This window comes from Herpailurus yagouaroundi, unplaced genomic scaffold, assembly GCF_014898765.1.
Source record: "Herpailurus yagouaroundi ecotype Mexico unplaced genomic scaffold, PumYag 200, whole genome shotgun sequence".
Classification (NCBI taxonomy): domain Eukaryota; kingdom Metazoa; phylum Chordata; class Mammalia; order Carnivora; family Felidae; genus Herpailurus; species Herpailurus yagouaroundi.
Genome location: NW_024412431.1, coordinates 3,963,878 through 3,989,161, shown reverse-complemented (window position 1 = coordinate 3,989,161; position 25,284 = coordinate 3,963,878). Strand labels below are relative to the sequence as shown.

Sequence of the window (25,284 nt, the reverse complement as noted above, 5' to 3'; positions counted from 1 at the left end):
CTCCCCCCGTTCATGCTCTGTCTCTCTCTGTCCCAAAAATAAATAAACGTTGAAAAAAAAAATTAAAAAAAAAAAAAAAACGTTTTGGGGTAGGGCGCCTGGGTGGCTCATTGGATTAGACATGCAACTTAGGCTCAGGTCATCATCTCACAGTTCATGAGTTTGAGCCCCATGTCCGGCTCTATGCTGACAGCTCAGAGACAGGAGCCTGCTTCAGGTTCTGTGTCTCTGTGTCTCCCTCTCTCTCTGCTCCTCCCCTGCTCATGCTCTGTGTCAAAATTAAATAAACATTAAAAAAATTTTTAATAAAAAAATATTTTGGGGTGCCTGGATGGCCCAGTTGGTTAAGCACCCAACTCGGTTTTGGCTCAGGTCATGATCTCACAATGATGAGATTAAGCCCCACATTGGGCTCTCCACTGACAACACAGAGCCTGCTTGGGGTTTTCTCTCTCCCTCTCTCTCTGCATCTCTCTCTCTCAAAATAAATAAATAAACTTTGAAAAATTTAAAAAAAAAAAAAAACTACCTTAAGTAGCTATTACATTCATACCTTAAAAACCAAAATATAGGGTGCCTGGGTGGCTCAATTGGTTAAGCATCTGACTTTGGCTCAGGCCACGACCTCATAGTTCATGAGTTCGAGCCCTACATCGGGCTTTGCACTGACAGTGCAGAGCCTGCTTGGAATTCTCTCTCCCTCTCTCTCTGCCCCTATCCTGCTTGCTCGCTCGCTCTCTGTCTCTCAAAACAAATAAATTTTATTAAAAATAGATATATAGAGATCTATATACTGAGCAATATAGAGAGAAGGGCTATACCTCTTAGTCCCCCCATTGACTCAGTTTCCACCCCACCCCCATTCATATTAGTTTATTCCAACAATCCTTACAAAGTTTTTTAAGCACATGCAAATGAATATGAATATACATTTTTATTCTGATTCCTTAGTTACGTGAAAGGTAACGGGCTATCTGCTAGTCTGCACTTGGCTTCTCCTCCTTAAGAAGACGGCTGGGGAACGTCGCCATATGAATCGGTTTTTGTTGCCTTTGCCAACTGGGGGTCCATGGGGAAATCGGGCCTTCCAGAAAATGACTTGTGTGACCCATCTCAGTCCCACCAAGGATGGAGTGTAGCCTGCGCCCACCGGGAGCACGGAAAAAGTTATTTCCTTACAGAGGATGGATATATGGAAACATTAGGGCTTGATTCACCTGTAAAATTCCAATCCAGAAGGGCTGGCCTGTAGCCTTTTTTTGCGAAGGGCCTCACGTGTTTAAGTCATCCTAGGTATCTGCGATTGCCAACAGTGCAGCAGAGTAAAACCTTGCACACGCCTCATTTCGCTTGTGTGCGAATTTATCACGAAAGTGGAAATGGTGGCTCAGAGGGCACGTGCCTTGGTAACCTGAGACATAGCCCAGGTTTCTCTATTAGGTCTTTCTACTATGTTCCATATCCAGTGCACGATAATAATAATAATAATAATCTCACTGGCAGGGGGCGTTATCAGATCCTTCGGCTTTTGCGGCATGCAGCAGAACTGTAGTTTTTTTACCTGGCGTTTCTTTTGGTCGGAAGACATTTGCCTGCTAGAAAGATCCCTGGCTGCTGGGTGGAGAAAGGAATTGAGATTGAGTGTAGAAGAGGCCGGTGAGGGGTGATGGTGCCCGTGCCAGTAGGCGGGCCGGGGCACGGAGAGAAGTGGACACACGGCGGGGCTGGCCCAGGGGCCACCGGACTAGGGGGTGGGGAAGGTTGTGACTCCAGCGGCTGAGCAGATGGTGGGACCAGGGCACGCGGCTTCTGTGCTCGGGGCGTGGGGCACACAGAGGGATCTCTGCAGCCGGGCAGGCGCGTGTTGGCCGGCTGGGTAGGCTGTGGCCACCGGTGGGAGGAGGGAAGGGGGCCCGGAGGTCAGCCTGTGGCTCCCCTTCCTCCATCCGCAGGCAGAAGCTGCATGAGGCAGATCTGGAGCTGCAGCGGAAGCGAGAGTATATTGAGGAGCTGGAGCCCCCCGCTGACAGCAGCAGTGAGTGGGCCTCAGCGGCTGCGTGGGTGGGGGGGGGGTGCCAAGCTCGGCCGGGAGCTGAGGGGTCACCTCGCCCCCCCCCCCCCCCAGCAGCCCGGCGTATCGAGGAGCTGCAGCACAGCCTGCAGAAGAAGGACGCGGACCTGCGGGCCATGGAGGAGCGGTACCGCCGCTACGTGGACAAGGCGCGCACGGTGAGGACACTGGGTGCTCCGTGGGCCTCCTGCCGAGGCTGTCGTGCCTCCCGCCAGCGTGCACCCCTGTGCCCTCCACTTCCGCCCTTGTCACACCCCATCGTATCACAGACTCCTGCACCACCGCCATGAGCCGTCACCCTGAACACGGCCCAACACATCCAGGGGCCTGAAAGGCCAAGGTCACCCTGGCTGTGTCTTCCCCGACCCCTAGGTCATACAGACCCTGGAACCCAAACAGCGGCCACCCGGAGGGGCACCCCCAGAACTTCACACCCTGAGGACGCAGCTCCGGGAGCGGGACGTCCGCATCCGACACCTGGAGGTGGGTGTCCTCATCCCTTCTCGCTGTCGCTGCCCACCCCGCCCGCCCCCCACCCCCACCCCAGCATATCCGGGCCCTTGACTCTTGCCTGTTTGGCAGATGGACTTTGAGAAGAGTCGAAGCCAGCGGGAGCAGGAAGAAAAGCTGCTCATCAGTGCCTGGTACAATATGGTGAGTGCCCGTCCCCACGGCCGGAGTACTAGGGTGTGCCGTGGGCTCACTCGACCCCAACCGTGCCCCCTTCCTCCCTCCAGGGCATGGCTCTGCAGCAGCGAGCTGGGGAGGAGCGGGCACCTGCCCATGCCCAGTCATTTCTGGCACAGCAGCGGCTGGCCACCAACACTCGCCGTGGCCCGCTGGGACGTCTAGCATCCCTGAACATGCGTTCCACTGACAAACACTGACGGACCTCAGGATCCTGCCCCTGCCCAGCCAGTCAGGGCTCAGCGCCCCCCCTGGGTCCCCTCACCTCACACGAGGCCCAGCATCGGGAAGGCCTCAGTCAGCTGCTTGAGAGTCTGGAGGTCATGATTTCTGCCCTTTGTTCCCGCAGCCGGGGCAAGAGTGCAGGATAGGGCAGGAGGCAGGGATAGGCCTGTTCTTTTTAGCAATGTGATTCTTATGCTTAATTTTCAACCTGGGGTTAATGAGATGCCAGGGGAGAGAGTGATTTTATATTTGAGAAGACAAATAATAAACATTTTCAATCCGCCCTGGCCGGACTCTGGGCACTGAGGGGAGGTAGAGAAGATGGGCCAGGGACTCAAATCATTGCTTTTAGAAAGGCCTGGCTTGTGTTCTTCCTAAAGCACGCGTGACGGATAGTACACACGGGGAGGTGAGAGTCATGTTTGTGTCTGTGTAACTGCAGGTGTGGTAGTTTTCCAGGAAGCTTCGGACAAAAGTCCCTGCCTTATGAAGCTGTCATTTCTAATGAAGGGAGACAGACAATAAACAAAATAGATGAAGGGAAAGTTCGATGTGAGGAGTGCCGCAGAGAAAAATACAGCAGACAGAAGTGACGGGATGGAGGATGTGGATTTGGGAGGTGGTGGTTTTAAGTAGAAGTCCCACAGAAGAGGCCTTACCAAGGAAGTGAGATAATTTAAGTAGCGACCTAAAGGAGGTGAGAGAGGGGCCGTGTAGGTATCTGGGAAAGAATGACCCAGGTAGAGGGAACAACACATGCATGAGGCTCTGAGATGAGGCCTTGCTTGGTGAGAAGGCCAGTGTGGAGTGAATGAGGGAAAGGGAAAAGATGTGAGGGCAGGGAGGACTTTAGCTTTTATTCTAAGGGAGATGGGAGCCATGGAGGAGTCTAAGGGAAGGAGGGACATTACGTGACTCAGGTGTTCACAGGGTCTCGGGCTGCTGTGGAAGAAACAGCCTGGGGGGTGGGGGTTAGGGCCAGAGCTGGGAGACCAGGGCAGAGAGATCAGTGGTCCAGGTGGGTAGGTGGGTGACACTGGGGGCTCTGGCTAAGGAGGGGGTCCTAGAAGAATGGGAAATGGTTGGATTGTGGATACAGTTGGAAGGCCGAGCTGATAGGATTTGCTGCTGGGTTGACGGGTGGGGGGAGTAAGAGAAAGAGTTGAAGAGGGCTCTTTTTTAATGTTTATTTTTGAAAGAGAGAGCATGAGTGGGGAAGGGGCAGAGAGAGAGAGAGAGGGGAACACAGGATCAGAAGTGGGTTCCACACTGACGGCAGAGAGCCCAATACCGGGCTCAAACTCTCGAACCATGAGATCCTGGTCTAAGCCGAAGTTGGACACTCAACCGATAGAGCCACCCAGGTGCCCCATGACTGGAGTTCTAAATTCAGGGGTCATCAGCATAGGACTGAATTAAGACCTGGGCTCTGAAGGGATATCTAAGAATGCAGGGACTTGGGGCAGAGGTGGCCTGGGGAATCATAAAACAGGAGTGGCAAGAAGGCTGTGGTCTTAGGACTGCCTGGTACATTAATGAATGAGTAAAGGCATGGACACTGATGGGAGCATTTCGAGGGCAGGGGGTGATCAAAGAATCTGGAAGAATTCTCAACTCTCATTTAGCCTAATACCTGGCAGGAAAAGTCAGGCTAATAATGTTCGGTCAAAACCACTAACATTTTATTGAGCACCTATTATGCACCAACACTTTGAAGCCATCATTTCATTTCATCCCCATAACTCAATGAGGTAGGCACTCACATCTCCATTTTAAGGAAAGAATAAAGGCAGGGCAGGCTGATCGAGGCCTCTCAGGCAGGGGAGGGAGGGAAGCAGAACTGGGGGGAAGGATGAACTGTTCAAATAAGCTGGCCCAGTGCCTGGCCCACACGAGGCATTCCAAAACCTAGGGTCAGAGGTGAAGACTGGCGCACAGGAAGCGGGAACCCGTCAAAGTCGGATAGGTGGAGTCCACATGTGGCTTACCCAGACCCAGACTGCTGCCTGCGTGCCCTGTCGGGGTTCGTGTCCCTGTCCTTGGGGATCCAGTGCCTGCGGATCTCAGGCTAGACTCTCCTCCTCCTCGCCAATGGGGCTGGGCAGCCAGGGTGGAGCCGGTCCCCGGGGCGCCGGCATAGGCACAGTGGTGAAGGGCTCGGCGGGCCCGGGGATGGGCAGTTCCGGGCCAGGGGGGACCTCCGACTCCGGCTCCCGCAAGCCGGTGTCGAGCAGCGGGTCCCCGCAACCGCATTCCGGGGCCGCGCCGTCGGGGGCGCCTGCGCACGCGCAGCTGGCGGCCGTGGACGTTTCCGACACGCAGCTGTTCTTGCGGCGCAGCAAGGACAGGCGCCGGCCCAGCAGGCCTCCTGCGGCCATGCCCGCACCTACCGGCAGGAGGCGCTGCAAAAAGTCACCATGCGCCTCGCCCAGCGGCGCGTCCACGCCGTCCAGCCTTTGGAACTGCATGTCCTCTTTGGCCAGCCTGTCGAACAGTGGATCAGCGTTGCCACCTCGCTCCTCTCCTGCACTGACAAAGCTGAGACGCGGGCACGCTGCTCTTCCTGCCTCCACCCACCCCTATCGTCGCACTTATCCCCAAAAGACCTCGGCCCTGTACCAGAGCGCCTGGTTTTAGCCTCTGGCTTTGGCTAAGCTCGAATTTAGGTCTTAAAGCCTCAGTTGTGACTGCCGCGTCTCTGGCCCAGCCTCTGGCCGCCAGTCCCGTCCTCATAGACCTTAGCCCTTAGCTCGGCCCCCAATTAGTGGCGGGGTCCCAGACCTTGACCCAATTCCCTGCCTCCTGCCCCCATCCTAGTCCTCACAGACTTTAGGTCTTAGCCCCGAATCTCCAAACTTAGCCTTTAGCCCTGTCCTGGCATCCCAGAGCCCCTTCGATCAGATCCTCCCCGCAGAGCCATAGGCCCCGCCTCCAAGAGGCCCCCCACCCGTCCAGCTGGCTCACGTGATATCAAAGGTGGAGCCCTGGAAGGAGGGCTGTTGCAGCAGGAACGCGGTGGCTGCAGTATAGGGGGCTCGAGCCTCGGCTGCGTCCCAGTACAAATCCTTCTCCAGCATGGCCAGGTCGTCGTACATCTCGTCCACGGCCAGCATTGACACCTGTGGGCGCCGACATGCGGGGGCAAAGCGCGGGCACCTCCGGGTGGACCCCTCTCCCCGCCCCCAGGATGCGTTAGGACTGTGGTGACCAAAGAAAGAATGCCGGTTCAGGATCCGGGCCGGGGTAAATCTTGGCGAGGGTGGGGCCAAGGTTCCTGTGGGAACTCGGGATGGACGCAACCGAGTCTTACCTGGAAGTTGCGGTCGATCAGAAAGTTGGTCTCAAAGTCATCGTCGTCCTCACCGAAAGGATTGATGAGCTGCTCGGCTACCTGAAGGGGGAGGGGGTAGCTAGGCAGAGTCCTGAGAACCCTGCCTGTCCCACCCTGGGAGTCCCTCCCTCAGGGCCACCCCACCCCACCCCACCTTGAGCCAGCCGGCATAGAAGAAGAACTGTAGCAGGGTGAAGATGGGGACGCACAGGTCCAGGTTGTGACCCTGGTAGCCCTGAGCCGGGTCCAGGAACTGGCGACCGATGAGGCAGGCCAGGAAGTAGCTGTACACAGCGATGGTCACCACCTGGGGGCGGGGCGGGTTACCAGGTCAGGGTTCTCCCAGTCTCAGGAGGGCTTGGAGAGACCAGGACTAGGGTGGGACATCACTGACACGGGGTCTTAGCTGGTCCTGTTTCGCCATGAGACCAGTGGGTCAGGGCCTCTGATGCCAGATTTAAACGGAGGCACGGTGGGGTTACCTGGGTATAGACAAGGGGTACGCTGATCCAGTCGTAGTGAAAGAGCATCCCACACTTGCCCCGAAACACAGTCAGCTCCTGGGTGCAGATACAAGTCGTGAGAGGGCCTGAATTGTGAGCTCACACTTGGGGATCAGGTGTGGGTACTCGGGATGGAGGTGAGTGATTACCTGGTGGCATGTGGGTGGGGGCTTCAGGTCTCCAGGGGGAACATTTAAATTTTTAGCTTTTTTGTGAGGCTTTTTTTCTTTCTTGAAGTTTATTTATTTTGAGAGGCGGAGAGTGCAAGCAGGGGAGGGGCGGGGGGAGAGAGAGAATGCCAAGCAGGCTCCACGCTCTCAGCACAGAGCCCGACGTGGGGCTCAGACTCACAAACTGAGATCGTGACCTGAGCGGAAATCACGAGTCCACGATTAACCCACTGTGCCACCCAGGCGTCCCTCCAGGGACAGACATTTAGTGGTGAGGGTACATCTGGGGTAGGGGGCACTATGTGCCTAGGATTCGGCCCCCTAGAGATAAGTGTGCACCTGGGGGCTGCTTGGTAAGGGTATTGGGAATCTGCCTCACGGGTGGTGCGTGGCAGGTCGGCATCTGACACAATTCCAGGGAGGTACAATTTCCCTGGAAGTTTCTATGAGTGACCTCCCGGCCCGCCCACCTCCAGCAGCAGTTTAAGGGCGCTGTTGTCGCGGATGCGGCCCTCGCGCCGGGCCTGCGCAGCCAGGTTGGAGAACCAGACGCAGGGCACCCAGTACTTGTTGTAGGACGAGTTCAAGTTCTCGAACTTCTTGCGCTCCTCGCGGGTCATAAACCCTGAAGCGGGGGGGGGGGGGGGGGGAAGTCCGGGGTTACTCGCCCCGCCTCCCGTCCTGGCCCCGCCCCCGGCCCGCCCCGCCCCCGCTTCGGGCAGGAGCCTCACCCGCCTCCACCACGTGGTCTATGGTGGGGAAGCGCTTGAAGACCGCGGTGCTGACCGAGCGCAGGATAAGCACGGCTGAGAGCCCGGCGTAGCGCATGAGCGTGCGCCGGTAGAGGCGGCCTCGCTCGTCGCGGCCGTGCACTGTGCCTGCCACCACGCACATGAGCGCGTCGGGCAGCGGCATGCATAGGTACTGGTTCCACCAGCGGTGCACCACCAGCGTCACATAGAAACCTGCGGGACAGCCGGGAATGGGGGGGCTCAGTGGGGATACTCGAGCCGGGTCGTGGGAAGAGGGATGATAGTGGGTCTGCATCAGAGACACCAGGAAGGCTCATCACCAGACCTTGAGGGGCCACCTGGGTTGGGAACTCGGGGGTCAAGCCCTGAGTTTAGAGGGTCTGGAGCAGGCTGGGTCCTCCCGGCCACTTGATTGTCACCTGGGACATGGGATTGGGATCTCAGTATTGAGGTGGGGACACATGCCTCTGTCAGGGGCACATAGGTCGTCGCTCTGGCCACAGGGAGCCACTTGGTTGGGAGCATGGGGACCTGAAAACGGGAGGCTGGGACCACGTTAAGTTACTGACTTGTCAGAGGAATGTCCTCCAGGCTGGAGTTGAGAGGATGGAGTCATATGGGGTCACTGTGTGTGTGTGTGTGTGGGGGGTCCCTAGGGCCCAGGACATGTAGGGAGCCACTAGTAGTCTCATGCAGACACAGGTGGGAGACCCTGAGATGACCAGGGATAAGCCTATGGGTGACACGGAACTCTAATGGCTTACTGTGACCAGGTGACATCCAAGGTCTCTGGAATTGGGGCCACACCTGGCATGAAAGATGCAGAAATGGGGAGGTTTGAAGGGTTAGAGGGGGGCCCCAGAGGAATAGGAAGGGGGGGGTCTCCCAAAGGCTTGGGAATGGGTTTCTCAGTATTAGGGGAATGGGGAACTCAGGAGCGAACGCACCCAGCACGAAAGAGACCGGGATGAGACTGGCATACTGGTCACAGTAAATGACGAGCTTCTCGAAGTAGCGCTTCTGCTCTTCAGTCAGCACGAAGCTGCGAGGGAGGGGGGCACGGGGTCACAGGCGAGCCTCCCTCCGGGGACCACCCAAGGCCCCTCCCTAGTCCCCTCTGGCTGGCACTCCCCCACCCCCACCCCAGGACCACCTCACCGATAGGCGGCACTCAGCGCCATGTAGAGCCCGAGGAAACAGAGCAGCTCGCGCCACAGAAGTTTGTAGATGCTCCCGCGCCACAGCAGCAACAACTTCGAGAAGCCGCCGAAGCGCGCGTTCGCCACGCGGGCTGTGTACGTGACGGTCATTGCGGCGCCAGGCCGGTCGCGCGGGAGGAGGGGGGGGCCGGACCCGACCCCAGGCTGTGGGCGGAGGAACGGGGGCCCCAGGAGGGGGCCGGGGGGCTGCGGGCAGGGGCAGAGAGGTGCCGGCTGGCTCAGTTTGGCGTCCCCTCTTACAGGCACCCCAGCCTCCTGTTCCTCCCTCAAGGGTTACGTCCCTTGTCCAGGTTTCTGGGCTCTTCCCAGGCCTGCTCAGACCTGCCCTAGCCCTCAGTCATCCCCAAGCCCCTTCTCGCAGACTCTCTTCCCGGGACCACTGGTCCCAGAGCCTTGCGTCTACTCCTCAGGGGCCCTCTCCCTCCATCCTCCACCCCCAAGACCCTTGGGTCCACCGCGCAGCCTCAGCAACCCTCTGTGCGATCCCGTATCCCTTACCTGAGCTCCGTCTACAGCCTTCCCCACTCCGAGCCTCCGGCACCTCGGTTTCTAGAGTCTTAGGACTCCAGCTCTTCAGTAGCCTGGACCTCCTCCCTCAGGTCCCACCTCTGCCGCCTCTCCACGCTTCTACAGCCCCCGGTCTCAGCCCATCTTCCACACTCGCACTCCCTTTTGAAGCCCTTGGAAGCCCGATCCTCCAGCCTCCAGCAGGACCCCAGGTCCTGTCCCCCTGGGCCCTCTGCCTCAGGCTGGTCTCTCCCCTGCACAGCTCCCCCAGCCTATCCACTCCCCACTTAATTGCCCTGGCTCTGCCCCTTCACCCCTCTTCTGGACCCACCTTGACCTTTCATCTGTCCATGCCCCTCCAGCCTTCCGAGCTCTCAACTCCCCACCCCGAGGAGGCCAATGGAGACCCATCTGTCCTCAGGGTCCTCTGCTCCCCCAGGCCTCCGCCCTTCTCACCTGGTGGTGGGTGCAGGGACAAACGGGGCCAGGGACAGACTGGGCGGAAGGCTTCAGCGTTAGGTGGGGCTGAGGCCAGACCCTGGGGAGAGGGGGCTGGGGAGTGGGCGTGGGCAGCCCCTCCCTGGCCCGCCCCCCCTTGGCTGCAGCCTCAGAACTTTGTTTGGAGAAGCGGAGCCAGTTTGTGACCTGGGGCAGGGGGGAGCAATCCGCCCTGTCCTCCCTTGCTCCTCCCTGTCTCTCTCCCAGTCAGTCACTGGCAGGTCCAAGGGATCTTGGACCTAAGCTGGGGGAGGGGGCAGGGCCTGTCTCCTTCCCAGTTCCAGAAAGAGACACACACACACTGCTCAGTGAGGCTGTGTCATCCCACAGTCACTTGTAATCACACACCGTCACAAAGATGCATATAGAAACACACACCATAGACTCAGACCCGAGTTTAGTTTAACACAGCCTCCCACGACCACGGTAAGCCAGAGGGCTGTCAGTACACATTATCACAAAGACTTACAAAGTCACGCAAGACACTTAGCTCCACCCGTGCCCACACCCGTGCCCAACACTCAAATATAGGCAGATGGGCCCTAACCCAGCTGGCTGTCAGCTCTCGGGGACCCACATGGTACTCCAAACAGCCACTCAGGAGCACATGGGCGGGGACCTGGGACCCTGCATTCCCTCCTGATCCCCCCGCCCCCCGCCATGTAACAAAGACACATGCAAGGTCACACAACCGCTAAGCAGACACCCCACAATGCCTTCACAAACACACAATCACACACACACAGGAGGTAGCACACATTTATTCCCGGTCTCTCCTGCGCCAAGACAGACCCGTGTTCACATGCCAGATACAGGAACACCTGCCCTCAACATAGTGGGACATAGTCCTGGGTCAGAACAGGGTCCTAAACACACCCATACAACAGAGACCCCTCCCCAACAGTCCCACAGACCCTTCTATCTCGCTGGGGTCAGGCCCATAACCCCCTCCCCGCCACCCCACCCCCCACCCCCGCCGTGAAATTCATCTGCATTTGCACATCAATGCATAGGACACTCTCTCCCCAGTGCTCCCTCGCTGTATTGTGTAAGCATCCCCACCCATACACACACCCCAGGTCTCAGATACTCTCAGTATTGCCATGAACACACAAGCTTGGGGATGCAAAACCTTGTCCCCGAATGTCGCACAGACGCAGACAGATGTTCCGCCTTCACAGACGTCTACGAAGGGGGTACTCCCAGCCTGACACAAATAGCCCTTATCCCCAACATCAAACTCGTAGCCCAGCGTGGAAGGGTTCCTACCCCGAGGGGCACCCTTGAAGGCCCTCAAATTCACCATGTGCCCTAGGAGTGCGGATGGCCCGCTGCAGCCCCGCCCTGAAGCCTTGCCAGCCGGGACACTGTGTTCCCAGACTGGCAGATGTCTGCCCTGCCCCAGGTAATTAGGAACTGGCCCGGGCTGGTCACCCTCAGACCCAAATCTCTGCCATCCAGCTGCCGGACAGCCTGTAAAAGGGGGCGAGGGGGTGGTGTTGCCAGCTTCAGGGCCTGGGGAAGGTATGGGCTTCAAGTTGACGGTTGGTTCCTGACCAGAGGCCCCCACTTCCCAGGATGCACCCTCACCCACACTACAGCTAGCCCCCAACCTGTGCTCATCCCCCCACTCCCAGCTCACACGTGTCTCCACACACTTCTGACTGCTGGACCCCCGCTGGATCCGGGGCAGGTTGCCCAGGCTAGCTCACATGCTTAATACTTGTAACAGCAAAGAATAACAAACACTCCCTGGCGGCTACGTGCCTGGTGCTGTTGCAAAGACGTTACCTACTTCGTCTCATGGAGTCCTTACAAGCAGGACTATGAAATTGGTGCTTTTGGTATTTCTACATCCGGATAGGGAAACTGAGGCTCAGAGGACACATGCTCGTTCGTGGCATGGCTGATATTTGAACTCAGGCAGTTTGACTTGGAGCCCAGGGTCTCTGTCACAGGCTGCACCACCGTGTTTGTTTACAAAGGCCACCAGAACCTGTCCACGCCTGCCTGCACACACCCAGTGGAATAGTGTAGGGGGGACACGTCTAGGCTTGTGACTGGGTTTCCCTTACACAAACACCCTGGCTCACCCATGGTCTGGGTGTGCAGTCTAAACACCACTTCCTGACTCATGCATGTCCTCAAGCACCCCCTTTCTGTCCCCTCTAACCAGCTCTGGCTTGGAACTTGCAAATAAATGGTCAGCATCACAACCAGTCTTGGGTCTGTCAACTGGGGAGGACATCGGCTGTCCAGGCAGTGGCAGAGGGAGCATGAAAGGATGTAAGGGACCCCGCTAACTGCCTTCCAAGCTGTTGTGAGAACTCTCCCAGGGTCTGGTGAATTCTGCCGTGACCCTGAACGGCCACGCTTTATGTCTCCATTTTAGGGATAAGGAACTCAAACTGCAGGAAGCATGTTACCTATAACTCAGCGAGGCTGCTCTTGAGACACACAGGCCTTCAGGGGCTCACCTGGCCTGAGTCCTCTGCCATCCCGTTCCCTAATTAGCTCCCCTGTTGCAGCTCTGTGCAGCCTCGGTGGCAGAGGGAGCAGCAGTTGGGGGGTGGAGACTGTTAATCCTCAGTCTGGCAGGCCTAGCCTCTGCCCAGGGCGCCCACTAATTCCCAAACCAAACAGCAGGCAGTGCTGGGCCCGTGCTGGCCTAATCCGCTCCCCACCAGCCTGGGGCTGGCGAAGGGGCCTCCCCGTTCCCACGCTCTGAACCTCAAAGGAAGTAGGCAGATGCTCCTCTTCTATTACAGGTTTTAGAGCCCCAGCAGGGACACCGCTATCCATAGAGTTAGAAGAGGACACCCCCTTGCCGAAGATACCCTCCTTCCAAAATGGCCATCATAAACATACATCTCTATCAGATCTCTGTTGTGACTGGGTTCCTCTAGAGGTGCCATTTTTGTGCAGTGTACAACCTGTGCAACTGTACATAAAGCTGTCAACCCCCAACCCCTCTACATCAACATCCACAGTGATTTAAGATCATTTTATTGAGGGGCGAGAGGCAGGGAGAGGTGGGGGGCAGCTACAGCCCCCCCAGCCCCACCAGGGGGAACACACCTCCTCCCCGCCTCCCACCCCCCAAAAGACTCCCCCTATGCTATGGGGGACTTTGTGCAAATTCTGCCCCGGGGGCGGAGGTGGGTGGAGGGTGGGTGTGAAATGGCAGCGACTGGGGCTGGCGGCAGTGCTACTGGGCACTGGGGGGCTTGTAGGGCTCCAAGAGGAGGGCAGAGAAGGTGTTGACCTTGTCCGCCCCCCGCACCTCGTGGGGCAGCAGCGGCAGCTTCACAATGTGGAAGTCTTCATACAGATCCTCCATCTGTGGCCAAGGCATAGGGCAGATGGCAGCAGTCAGAGGGCCGTGGGGCAGGGACAGAATGTGGGTCAGGGGGAGGGGTCGGCCGCCCAGGATTGGGGGAGAATGTGGGGCAGGGGCTTCACAGGGTGATAGGTGGGAGTGAGACCAGTGAGGTCAGAGATCACTGGGCTGGACCTCCCCCTCCCTGGGGTCAGAGGTCCCCAGGTCAGGCCAGCTACAGTCCTGGAGAGCCAGAATTAGGGTGCAGAGCAGGAGGCTGGGGCAGAGGGTCAGAAGACGGGATGGAGCAAAAGGTCAGGGGACGCAGTAGAAGATGGGTGGTGCCTTGCTTGGGCTGGGCCAGGCCCCAACTTCCAGGGTCAAAGGTGTGAGGGCTGGGCAGGCAGTCGGGCATGCACACCTGGTCCAGGTACTTGGCCTGAATCTTATGGCGGGCCTCACACATCTTGCAGGGCTTCTCGGGGTCAGGGAAGACGAGCTGGTTGACGATGATGTTGTGGGTGTCAATCTTGCATTTGGCCAGCTCCTGAATCAGTCGCTCCGTCTCGTACAGGGACAGGAACTCGGCAATGCACACGCAGATGAAGGTTGTCTGCTCCTGCGGGGCGTGAGAGTGGACAGTGAGGGGCAGGTTCGGGCCCTGTCCCCATCCCAAGCCTCTCACCACCAGCCCGGACCGGGACTCACAGGGTCCTTGAACTGCTCGCTGACGGAGCGGATGACGGGCAGCGTCTCCTCCAGCTTGGAGGCCAGCTGGTCCGCGTTCATGTCCCCTAGGCCCAGCATGTTGCACATCTGTGGGGAAGACGTGGGAGGCTCACGGCTTACCTGGGGCACATTCCGGCACCTGAGCTGGAGACTCAGAAACCACCAGGGGGACAATTTCTGACACCTCTCAGCATTAAGGGGCCTTGAGCAGACCACGGGGGGGGTGGGGGGGTGTCAACCCAGCTCTGCTGTTTCTGGGGGACCGTGGCCAGGACAAGGAAGGTGAGGCCCAGAGAAGCGAACTGACTTGCTTGAGGTCACACAGCCGTGTCGCATCAGAGTGTAGAGCATTTGAGCCTGGGCCGCCGGGCTCTGGAATATGTGTTTTCAAACTCTGTCTGGAGCACTCAGTGGGTGGGGCAAGACGTGACTCCTATGGGGCAGGGGGACAGGCCGCCCACCCCACTGCGAAGGTCCATCCCTTCCGCTGGGAAATGCGGACCGAGAGGCCGTGGGTGGGAAAGGCCTCTGTTACTGCTCCTGTGCACGCTCTGACACAGGGGGTGCCCGGACGCCCCGGGGCCCTGCCTGCCTGTGAGATGAAGGGGCTGATCTGGTTCTTGATCTGCATGAGGCGGCCCAGGCCCCGCTCCACGATGGTGGGGAAGTTGAGCAGCCTAAGCGTGTGGCCTGTGGGAGCCGTGTCGAACACCACCACCGAGAAGTTCATGCCCTTCACCAGCCTGCGGGGAGATGAGGGTCAGGCCTGTTTGCCCTCTTCTACCCCAGCCCCCCCGCCCCCTGCCCCGCCCCTGCTGGCAGGGCCTGACCTCATGACCTCTGCGTAGCTCATGGCCTCGTCAATGCCGGGGAAGGCGCTCATGGCCTCCTGCATCATCTTCTTGCCCATGCTTAGCATGTTGTCCTCCTCGAAGAACTCGTCGGGCAGTTCAGCCACGCCAAGGCTGGGGTCGATCTCCTGAAGGCCGAGGGGTCAAGACTCAGGCTGCTGCCGCCGCCGCCGCCAGGCCTTTGACCCAGGCGCCGGGCCGGAGAGAGCCCACGGAGGCCCCGAATACATCCCTTCGTCAGGTCACGGCTGGGGACACCCCTGAGGTGCCATGGCCCTCCCCCAGGCACTGCAGGGCTTGTGAGGTCACACAAATGGTCAAACTATTTCACCAACATATGGAAAACTGCAAACTGTGATTGGCCCCCCAGAGGGAAGCCAAAGCCCACGGGTGGGCCCTTGCGCTGGCTGGTCCCCAACTAGGGCCCCGACCTCCTCCAGATCGTTCCTCAAACACGAGCCCTCCCTGACCATCCCAGCCAATAATGAGGCCTCAGCTCCCCCTGTCCTGCCTTCATTTCTCCTCCACACCTAGCCCTTCCCGACGTGGCTTACTCGTCACGTTTACCACCGGTCTCCCCAACCAGAACGTCAGCACCGCGAAGAGAGAGAGTTTTCTGTCTTGCTTACTGCTATGTCCCAGCACCTTCTGGAAGTGTCTGGCACACAGTAGGGCCTCAACACGTATGTGGGATCCACGAAGGGACGACCGTCCCTGGGGTCTCCGGTCTGCCCTGGATTCAGAGCCCCCCTCTCCACCCTCCTCCCATGCCACCACTTCGTGACTTCACAGGGCCCACGGTGAAGCCCCCAACTCGCTGGCCTCAGAGGTCATTTCCATGCAGGGAGCTTGTCCATCCATCACCTGCTACAGACACACCATTACCGAGCGATTGCTAGTAAATGGCCACCTCTAAGCTCCCGCGCCTGACTCTCTGACCTAGGCCTCCTCGCCTCCTACCTCAGTTACTTAAACCTCTTTAGGCCACCTTGTCCCCACACCACTGCCTGCTTGTTCACTGTCAGTGTCCCTCACGGCTAGCGTTCTTTTTTTTATTTATTCAAAAAAAGTTTTTTGCTTTTTGTTTTGTTTTTTTTTTAATTTTTTTTTTTTCAACGTTTACTTATTTTTGGGACAGAGAGAGACAGAGCATGAACGGGGGAGGGGCAGAGAGAGAGGGAGACAAAGAATCGGAAACAGGCTCCAGGCTCCGAGCCATCAGCCCAGAGCCTGACGCGGGGCTCGAACTCACGGACCGCGAGATCGTGACCTGGCTGAAGTCGGACGCTCAACCGACTGCGCCACCCAGGCGCCCCGATGCTTTTTGTTTTTAACATTTATTCATTATCGAGAGACAGAGAGAGATAGAGCACGAGCATGGGAGGGGCAGAGAGAGAGGGAGACACAGAATCCGAAGCAGGCTCCAGGCTCCGAGCTGTCAGTACGGAGCCCGATGCGGGGCTCGAACCCATGAACTGTGAGATCGTGACCTGAGCCGGAGTCGAACGCCCAACCGACTGAGCCACCCAGGCGCCCCTCATGGCTAGCATTCTTATCCAGCCGACTCCACAGAGTGTCTGTGCAAACATTCCCTTTTCCCTCTGTCGCTGGCAACATCCCCACTCTGGTCATTCCCAGCTCTCTGATATGGCTGCACGGAGGTGAACATTGCGGAAATACACTTGACGAATGACTCTCCCCTTGCTCCCCATTCCTGAGCACAGATCTCCAAAAGGCACTCAAGCCAGACAAACCCTCAGGAATTTCTTTCTCCTCAAACCTCGTCCGTCCCATTCACCCCTGGCTCTCTGCCGAGACCAGTGCCGTGCCTGATTAGAAAAAGAAGCCACTGGAGCATCTGGGTGGCTCAGTCGGTTAAGCTTCCGGCTTCGGCTCAGGTCACGATCTCGTGGTTTGTGAGTTCAAGCCCCACATTGGGCTCTGTGCTGACAGCTCGGAGCCCGGAGCCTGCTTCGGATTCCGTACCTCCCTCTCTCTCTGCTCCTCCCCTGCTCGCACTCTGTCTCTTTCTCAAAAAATGAAAAAAATGGGGAAAAAACAAAACAAAAACAAAACAAAAGAAAAAGAAGCCACTGGCTGCCAACACCCTCCTCTCTCCCAGGCTCCCCACGCCTTGCCTCTATGTCCTGGGTCTGTGAGCTGAATGGGGCTCACAGCCGCCCACCTGCCTGAGGACCATCCTTGGCCAGCATCCTTGCTCCCTCCTTGTTAGAGGGAGCATCAGCCAACAAACTTGCTCTAGCACTCCCTCAAAAAAAAAAAAAAAAAAAGCCTCCTTAACACCCCTCACCCTGTCTCCCTCCGGCAATGGCCCCCTTTCTCAGCCCCCATCATGGCTGATCGTTGTCCCCACCTCCTCAGCTCAGCACTCTGGGCTGGGCAGGCTCTTGCCCTCACTCCCAGACTGGTCTCTCTAAAACTTAATATGCCTGCTGGAGCCCACAACTCCTTCCTGCCTCGAGTCCCTTTGTCCTCCTGGATTCAGGAGCTCACCATCCCTGGCTTTCCTCCCACTTCATCCATGGCTCCTTCCTGGCCTCCCTCACTGTTCCCCCCTCGCTCTCCCTGCCCCTGGACCCTAAATGCTGACATGACCTCAGTTTGTTTCCGGGCTTCTGGGCAGTTTGTCTTCTCATTCTCCTCTACTCACACCGCTTTGAATACCATCCTTGGGACAATGACTCCCAAATCCACACCCACCTCTTCCAAGCTCACAAAACACAGATAACAAAGCCACTGCCCCGACGTCTCCACTTGGATGTCCCGGATGCCTTGGATTCACTGTAGCCAAAATGGAATTCCTGACTTGTCCCTTGAAAACCTGTTTCTCTCCTGGCCGCCACCATCCCAGCTGCCCAGGCAGCCACTAAGAGATGTACTTAATTCACTTCTTTCCCCATCTATTACAACCAAGGACTTGCAGTGCTTTACTTCCAAAACACATTTCAAATGTGACCACTTCACCCAATATTCTGCCCCTGAGTCTAGGCTGCCGTCATGTCTAGCCTGATCACTGGCCCACTCTCCTTGTTAGTTTCTTTGTTTCCATCCTTAACTTACAATCCATTCTTGGCACTGCCGCCACAGGAAGCTTTTCGAAAAATGCATCTGGAGGGGCGCCTGGGTGGCTCGGTCAGTTAAGCAACCGACTTCGGTTCAGGTCATGATCTCACAGTTGGTGGGTTCAGGTCCGGCGTCTGGCTCTGTGCTTACAGCTCAGAGCCTGGAGTCTGCTTTGGATTCTGTGTGTGTGTGTGTGTGCGCGTGTGTGTGTCTCTCAGCCCCTCCCCCATTCGTGCTCTGTTTCTCTCTCTCAAAAATGAATAAACATTAAAAAAAAAAAAAAAAACTTATAAAAAAAAGAAAAAGAAAAATGAATTTGGCCATGACATTGCCCTGCTTAAAACAAACAGGTTCCCATTTAAACTTGGAATCAAACATAACTGCTCCCAGTGGCTGGTAAGATCCTATGCCACGTGTCTGTGATTGACCTGACATTTCTTCCCCTCCCCTTGTTCACTAAACTCTGGTCACTCCGGCCTCCTTTCTGCTCTGCAAACATTCCTCACTCATTCTCCTGTGGGTATGTTAATGGGTGAAATTGGAGACATGATGCAGAATGGGCAGGACAAGGTAGCCGATGGTGGGTGTTCACAGAGAGGGGATGAAGGGCCTTTGCCAGAGTGGGGAGCTGAGCCCAGCTTCACTCACCATGGCGAAGAGGTTGTCATAGCCTTTGACCTTGGTAGGCACCTTGGAGAACTTCTGGTCAAATGCATCGGAGATGTTGTGGGCTGGGTCAGTGGAGATGATCAGAACACTCTCCCTCCCCTTGGATAGCTGGACCGCTAAGCTGCAGCTGGCCGAGGGAAAGGTCAAAAGGCAGGGAGTGAGGGGTCAGCCTCTGCTCCCTAGGTCTGCAAAGGGTTATATAGGCCCCAGGGGCAGGGGACCCTGATCAGCAGGGACCTTGAGAGAGGAATATGGGTAGCTGCAGAATCAAGCCTTAATTCCTGTTGAGGGACCCTCTCAAACTTCACCCACTGACCCCTCTGGGTGGCTACAGTAGTGAGGTTTAGCTGTCTGAGTCGGTCTGGCCTGATGCCTGCTTCTTCTTTGTTGGTATGGAGTGGCACGGTCCAGCTAGCCTAAATTGACCCCGTGCCCCCTCCCTAAACACTAAGCTAAGGGGTCCCTTGCATTACCCGCTAAACTCAGGATGGTTCAGTCCACTTCTTCAGGATAATTTGCCCCAGGGACCCTCCCCCTCCTCCCAGCAGACGGGGATAGTCTAATCACGTGACCCCTCCCGCCTACCACCTCTACCCCCACGTGGCCTTGGAATGGCAAGGTTCACCCTACTAGGATAGTCCGCCCCGATGCCCCTCCCCCTACTTTGAGTTCACTCTGGTACATTCCAGCTGATTAAGACACCTAAGTAGTCTCCTGGCTCCCGTGCGCAGCGTTCAATGCAGTTCTGCCCTTGAACCCCAACGGGGAGGGTCCAACTCAGGGGGTTCCTGGCCTGCATTCGGCAGTATCTTCAATTTGCCCCACGTAACTTCTGGAGTTTGACAATCAGGGACACGACGGCCCAGCCCCCTTGCCCGCTTGGGGTGGAAGAGCCAGTCCCGAGCCTCCCCTTCGCCCAGTGGTACATCCCACCCGTCTTCTCTACCCCCCGCCGGAGTTTCCTTACCTGCAGGTGGTCTTGCCAACGCCACCCTTGCCCCCGACGAAGATCCACTTAAGGCTGCGCTGTTCGATGATGTTGCTAAGCGTGGGCTCCAGCGGCTCCACATCAGGCGCATCCTCGAACTCCTCTGCCTCAACCCCCCACCCGGCCACCCCTGCCGCCATCTTGGAACGGGCTCACGTGATCAAGCGGAGCGCACCATGAAAAGCACCTACAGGGGAAATTTCCTAGCACATACCCAATCAAGTCGAGGAGCCTGGATTAATTTCCTCATGGCCTGACTTTTAGAAGATAATAGAAGCTATATTTCTATTGTCTTCCGCTTCTAGGGTTCACTTTGTCGCCCTTTTGTCTATGTTTCTTCAAAGACTCCCCCTGCCGAGTTGACCTATTGGTATTTTTCAGACTACTCCCCTTCACTGATTGGACCTCAGGTCTCCTAGCTCTCCTTTCATTGGCTGCAGTTTTTTTCTCACTTTCACCAATCATTTTCTCGTCCCGGTAGCCGCCAACCTCTCCTTAGCAACCAGCCAAACACCCAGTCCAGGCCCTCTCCAAGAAGTTAGAGCTGAGGTCCGCCCTGGCCTGACTCCATAGGTTCAACTCCCTGTCGATCATTTTCCCTATTCTCCAAATTGGTTCCCGATATCTCCTCAGGTTCGTCTCCTCTGTTATCCAATTGGCTGTGAGCCACCTGGCTCTTGACGCAAACCAATCACAGACGAACCGATTAGTTGGCCGAAGACAGGTTCCTGGACTGCAAATAGGTTAGAGGGACAACTCCAGTTGTGGGCAGGGTCCGCAGATCTTTGTCCAGTGCGCCGTGCTGGGCAGTCCAGGGCAGGGACCACACCTGCAACTGCACTCTTTGTCGCAGAAAGGACCCTATTCCCGAAAACCTTCTTGCACTGTTTCCTGTTGGGAGGGGAGACTCCTTCGAATTCCCTGTTTGAACCTGTGTCCTGGGCAGGAATACAGCAGGGTCCCAGGCCCTTGGTGAACACTCTTAACCTTAGATAGACTACAGCCTAGAAATATCCGCGGCTTCACTTGAGTACTCCAGCCCCCCAAATACACCCTTGTTGTCAGATGGGGACCCCAGCTCCACGGAGCCAGCTGTGTTCCCATTCCCAAAGGAGAGCTCCATCTCAGAGGCAGATACACAACCCAAAACATCCCCATTTCTAGTCGGGGGCGGGGGTCAGGCTAGATATGTCCTCTAGACCGAGATAGGGACCTCGGTTCCGAGGTGTCAGTTGGGTACACAGTCTCTGATGGGGTCCTTTCCCTCAGAGAGATTATCCCTGGTGCCAGAAGGGGATCTTAGCCCCGGAAAGCTAATGTGCCCCCAGTTTCAAGCGGGAACTTCACTCCGGAGAGCCAGCTACAGCCCCAGTCTCAGACAATGGCTCCATTCCCCGGGAGACTATGCGTAATGCCTGCCCAAACCTAGCTGGATTATAAGAACCCGCGTGGCTCAGCGGGCTCGTCGCTTCTGGTTTTACCCCTTATTCGCCCCGCCCCACATACTCCGCCCCCACTGCGGACGCTTGAGGGCCAGACCGCTCTTCCCGGCATGCATTGCCTGGGACGGGGCAAGTCGGGCGCCAAGCGCCTGGCCGGAGCCGCCTTCCCGGAGTCCTTTGCGCGGCACCTGGCGACAAAATGGCTGCCCGAGGGAGACGGGCGGAGCCTCCGGGCCGGGAGGCGCCGGGCCCCGCGGGCGGCGGCGGCGTCGGGAGCCGATGGGCTGAGTCTGGGCCCGGGACGTCGCCCGAGAGCGGGGACGAGGAAGCGTCGGGCGCGGGTTCTAGCCCGGTGTCGGGCGGTGTGAACTTGTTCGCCAACGACGGCAGCTTCCTGGAGCTGTTCAAGCGGAAGATGGAGGAGGAGCAGCGGCAGCGGCAGGAGGAGCCGCCCCCGGGCCCGCCGCGACCCGACCAGCCTGCCGCCGCCGCCGCCGCGGGCCCTGGGGATCTGAAGAGGAAGGGCGGCCCGGGCCCTACGCTCAGCTTCGTAAGGAGCCGCGGGGGTGGGGGCGGGCGCCAGGGCCTGCCTTGGCAGAGGGATTCGGGGCCCGAGAAAGGGGATCGGGATCGGGGTCCACCCTCCAGCCCGCTAAGGATCCGGAAACTGGATTCTCGACGAGAGGTCTGGGGGCGGGGGTGGGGACCCCCGGAGCCCGCCCGCGGGGGCCGGGAACCAGAGAATTGCATTCGAAACAGCGCTCCGTGGAGGGGGAAATCAGGATCCCGGGATTCCAATTTGAGTGGTACTTGAACTTGGATAATGGGACCATCTTCCACTCTGGGGAAGGGGGGGGGGTCAAATTCAAATCTGGAATCTGAGCTGTGTGGATTAGAGACTCTCAGAACGCTTACTGTGTGACCTTAGGAAATTTGCTCAATTTCCCTGAGTTTCATTCGCCCAGTGTCCATTTATTGAGCACCTTACCTTATGCTGAGCATTGTGCTGGGTGCTGGATATGCCGTGTTGAACATGACAAGATCGTTGCTTTCCTGGAGTATCTGGGCTGGCCTATCCTTAAATTTCCTATTTACAAAAACGGCTATCATTGCATTTTCTGACGTGGTGGGGGTTCCGTGAGGCCATCCGGGAGGTTAGTGCCGGGTTTGTCTTATAGGAAGGGTTAAACCACCAGTGATTCTCAATTGGGAATGAACACCCCACCCCACCCTACCCTCCACCCCCACAATTTGGCAGTCTGGAGAAATTTGGGGTTGTCAGAACTGGGGGAGGGGTGCTGTTGACATCTGTGAGTAGGGGCTAGAGCTGCTGCTTAAATCCTACAATGCACAGGATAGCCCCCTGACCCCAAGCAAAAATGATCCAGCTCAAAATGTCACCAGTGTGAGGTTGAGAAACTCTAGGCTAAATAAATGGCAACTATATTGATGCTCATCTCTGAGCTTGCTTTGTTTCTGATATTAAGATCAAGTCCCTGGGGGCTCCTCTCTGGCTCAGTTGGTAGGCCATGCGACTCTTGATCTCAGGGTCTAGAGTTCAAGCCCGACCTTGGGCATGGAGCCTGTTTAAAAAAAAAAAAAAAAAAATCTGACAAGTTTCTTTAATAACAACAACAACAAAGAGAAGAATGAAAAACAAGCAGCTAACTCACAGCCTGGGTATTCATTTGTTCAGAGATGAGGTCTGTGTGGTGTGGAGGAAAGTGTTGGCTTGAGAGTAACAGACTGGAGGTCAAGTTTTGGATCTAACAGTGTCGTTTGGGGCAGGTGATCTAACCTCTCCAAGCCTCAGTTTGTTCATTTGTGAAAAGTGTATGGGACGAGTCCCAGCAGCACAGGTCACTTGATGCCTGGTTGAGGGGTAGAGAGGGGATGATGTGTGTGAAACCTGTCTGCCGCACGTGGGCACAGAAAGTGCTGTCCGTGGGAGCAGGTGGAGGACCAGGATGAGATCTAGAGTGAGACTTCTGTTGGAGGGGAAGTGTTCAGACCTAGGTTCCTAGGGTTGGTGGCAGAACTAGAGGTGGAGGCTGAGTACCCCTTTGTTAAGTGACAGTAACAGTGGTTGTCACTGCCTTTTTCGTTTATTCATGGAGGGGCGCTCTTAAAGGGGCCAGTTGAGGTGCAGGGGAGACGCTGTCGCTTGGCGGTTAAGGATGTTGCTCTGTGACTTGGACCCATCCAACCCTGAATCCAGTTCCGTTGTTTGCTGCCAGCAGGACCTAGGGTAGGGCCCTCTCCTTAAAGATGTTTCCTTATCTGTGAAATGGGGATGGTTGTAACCTTCACCTTAGGGCAGCTGTGAAAGTGAAGGATGACACATCCAAAGTACTTGGCACAGAGCTTAGCATACAGTGAGTGCTCAGTAAAGGGAGCTGTTGCTGACTGTGTGGTCCCTGCTAGGGGAGGGGGAAGCTTCCGGAGGGAGAGTGAGGACAGCCTGTCCCCACTGATGTGGGGGTTCTTCTCGCTTTCAGGGAGGGCAGCCCAGGGGCCCAGGACTGCCAGGGCATCATGGGCCCAGGGCAGGCGCTAAGAGTCGCGTGTGCTCCTCTCTGATTGCTGCGCAGGTCGGCCGGCTGGCGGAGCTGGGCGCGGCGTCGGGACGGGCCACCGGGCCGGGCTAGGAAGGTGTAGTGGGCCTCAGCGCCGCCAAGGGCGGGCCCGACTCCTGTAACCGTTGCAGTCTTCTGTCCCTTCACCCAGGTGGGCAAGCGCAGAGGCGGGAACAAACTAGCCCTCAAGACGGGAATAGTAGCCAAGAAGCAGAAGACGGAGGATGAGGTGAGCAGGCTGGGGGGGGGGGGGCCCGGCCGCCGGCCCCGGCGCCGGGGGCAACCACTCACCGTGCCTTTCCCTTCCAGCCTCGGTGCCTGGCTGCTGAGCCCTTTCCCTCTCTGTCTAGCACCTGGGGGCCTTGGGTGGGTGTGCTGGGTGCGGGTGCGAGGAGGAGGGCTTTCAACAGGATCCCCAGATAACTTGAGTCTGCATATCTTTACCTCAAACCCAGGACCTTGAGGGTGACTTGGGGGAAGGTGGGTGTCAGCTGTCTCAGGACAGTCCTGACCCCCTGTCCCTGGCCTCCTCGGTATCCCCTTGCAACCCCTGTGTGCCCCCCACCCACAGGTATTAACAAGTAAAGGTGATGCGTGGGCCAAGTACATGGCAGAGGTGAAAAAGTACAAAGCCCATCAGTGCGGCGATGATGATAAAACTCGGCCCCTGGTGAAATGACCCCCTTCCCCCGCCTGCCTACGGCCTGGGACTCTCTGCGATGTACATAACTATTTAATGCAGCGGCAGCGGCGGCAGCCTTTCCCCTCCCCAAGGACTTCTACACAGAAGGAAATCGAGATGCTTCCCGCAGCCGCGGACGATTCTCCAGGACTCTTTTTTACCTTGAGCACTTGCCTCCTGAGACTTCATAGAACAGTGGTTTACTGTCCCCTCTCCTACCTCCTCGCTCTCTCTGGCTTTTTCTGTCTTCCTCCCCATCCCACCCCACCCCACCCCACCCCACCCCACCCCTTAGCCATCACTTCTGGGAAGTAAAGAACTTGACTTAGTGCCGGAGCTGTGTGCTTGGTCTGCCTTCTTTGTTCTTTCCACTCTAAGCCTCCCCTCCCCGCCACGGCCTAGTCCTGCACCTGGTCCTGGGTGCAGGCTTGGTGAGGGGACTGTTGGGGAGCACGGGGAAGACAGGAGTGCATCCTCTCCTGTTGGCCAGGACTCTCCTCGGGACACGTTTCCCCCTACCCCTGACAGAGCCCCCACTGTTGCTCCTCATGTTCAGGATCATATCCTAGCCCTCTCTGGCTGGGCCACAGCTGTCAGTTTGTTCATTCAGCAGACACTTAATGAGTGCCTACTGTGTGCCCCAGGGTTTTCTGGGACCTGGGGCCACAGCAGTGAATGGAACAGACCATATACACTTCCTGCCCTTTTGGAAAGAAACACACCAGACAAAAAGGGGGAAGCCATTTTGGGAGGTGACTGGGAAGAAGTACAGGGCGGAGGCTAGGGGGAGGGTGTCTGTTTCCCTTGACATCTGATCTGAGTCCTGAGGGAAGTGAGGAAGCAGGTGGAGGGAATAGCCAGTGTGAAAACAGGTGGGAGAACATGGGGCCTTTGTGGGGAGCTTCAAGGTGGCCCGTATGAGCCTAAAGAGTGAGGAGGGTGTGTGGATTATATACAGAGCCTTGTGTGCTAGGGTCAGG

General features: G+C 57.2%; 4 protein-coding genes across 16 annotated transcripts in view; 2 read left to right on the top strand and 2 right to left on the bottom strand.

Annotated features, from left to right (window-relative positions):
- HOOK2 (hook microtubule tethering protein 2) overlaps nt 1-3,266 on the top strand; it is a 16,315-nt gene extending 13,049 nt beyond the window's left edge. For 5 of the 9 annotated variants that reach the window (XM_040450042.1, XM_040450041.1, XM_040450040.1 and 2 more), the window contains 5 exons: nt 1,953-2,035; nt 2,126-2,229; nt 2,444-2,554; nt 2,654-2,725; nt 2,809-3,266. In XM_040450042.1, the coding sequence (XP_040305976.1) occupies nt 1,953-2,035; nt 2,126-2,229; nt 2,444-2,554; nt 2,654-2,725; nt 2,809-2,958 (520 nt within the window). In that variant the 3' untranslated portion in view covers nt 2,959-3,266. Of the gene's footprint in view, nt 1-951; nt 963-1,952; nt 2,036-2,125; nt 2,230-2,443; nt 2,555-2,653; nt 2,726-2,808 lie in introns of those variants that run through there. The other 4 variants (XM_040450045.1, XM_040450043.1, XM_040450039.1 and 1 more) reach the window with 3 other exon arrangements.
- A 1,380-nt stretch (nt 3,267-4,646) lies between these two features.
- On the bottom strand, nt 4,647-10,098 carry BEST2 (bestrophin 2). Of its 4 annotated transcripts, none has more exons than XM_040450029.1 (10): nt 9,923-10,098; nt 8,898-9,145; nt 8,687-8,781; nt 7,719-7,952; nt 7,458-7,612; nt 6,797-6,874; nt 6,469-6,621; nt 6,294-6,374; nt 5,948-6,102; nt 4,647-5,467 (listed from the first exon to the last, which is right to left on the bottom strand). In XM_040450029.1, exons 2-10 carry the CDS (start codon nt 9,047-9,049, stop codon nt 5,047-5,049), a joined length of 1,524 nt encoding a protein of 507 aa, XP_040305963.1. In that variant the 5' UTR covers nt 9,050-9,145; nt 9,923-10,098; the 3' UTR covers nt 4,647-5,046. The 4 variants fall into 4 exon arrangements, with proteins under 4 accessions (XP_040305963.1, XP_040305962.1, XP_040305965.1 ...); XM_040450028.1 differs by lacking the exon at nt 9,923-10,098 and adding an exon at nt 9,458-9,912; XM_040450031.1 differs by lacking the exon at nt 9,923-10,098 and adding an exon at nt 8,504-8,546 and having other exon boundaries at nt 8,898-8,990.
- Nucleotides 10,099-12,953: 2,855 nt separating this feature from the next.
- GET3 (guided entry of tail-anchored proteins factor 3, ATPase) lies at nt 12,954-19,744 on the bottom strand. Its single transcript, XM_040450032.1, has 7 exons — nt 19,584-19,744; nt 18,596-18,743; nt 14,843-14,991; nt 14,605-14,755; nt 13,992-14,099; nt 13,705-13,902; nt 12,954-13,304 (listed from the first exon to the last, which is right to left on the bottom strand). Exons 1-7 carry the CDS (start codon nt 19,742-19,744, stop codon nt 13,173-13,175), a joined length of 1,047 nt encoding a protein of 348 aa, XP_040305966.1. The 3' UTR covers nt 12,954-13,172.
- A 1,425-nt stretch (nt 19,745-21,169) lies between these two features.
- On the top strand, nt 21,170-24,633 carry TRIR (telomerase RNA component interacting RNase). Of its 2 annotated transcripts, XM_040450034.1 has the most exons (3): nt 21,201-21,596; nt 23,774-23,851; nt 24,194-24,633. In XM_040450034.1, exons 1-3 carry the CDS (start codon nt 21,246-21,248, stop codon nt 24,299-24,301), a joined length of 537 nt encoding a protein of 178 aa, XP_040305968.1. In that variant the 5' UTR covers nt 21,201-21,245; the 3' UTR covers nt 24,302-24,633. The 2 variants fall into 2 exon arrangements, with proteins under 2 accessions (XP_040305969.1, XP_040305968.1); XM_040450035.1 differs by lacking the exon at nt 24,194-24,633 and having other exon boundaries at nt 21,170-21,573; nt 23,774-23,850.
- The last annotated feature ends 651 nt before the right edge of the window (nt 24,634-25,284 follow it).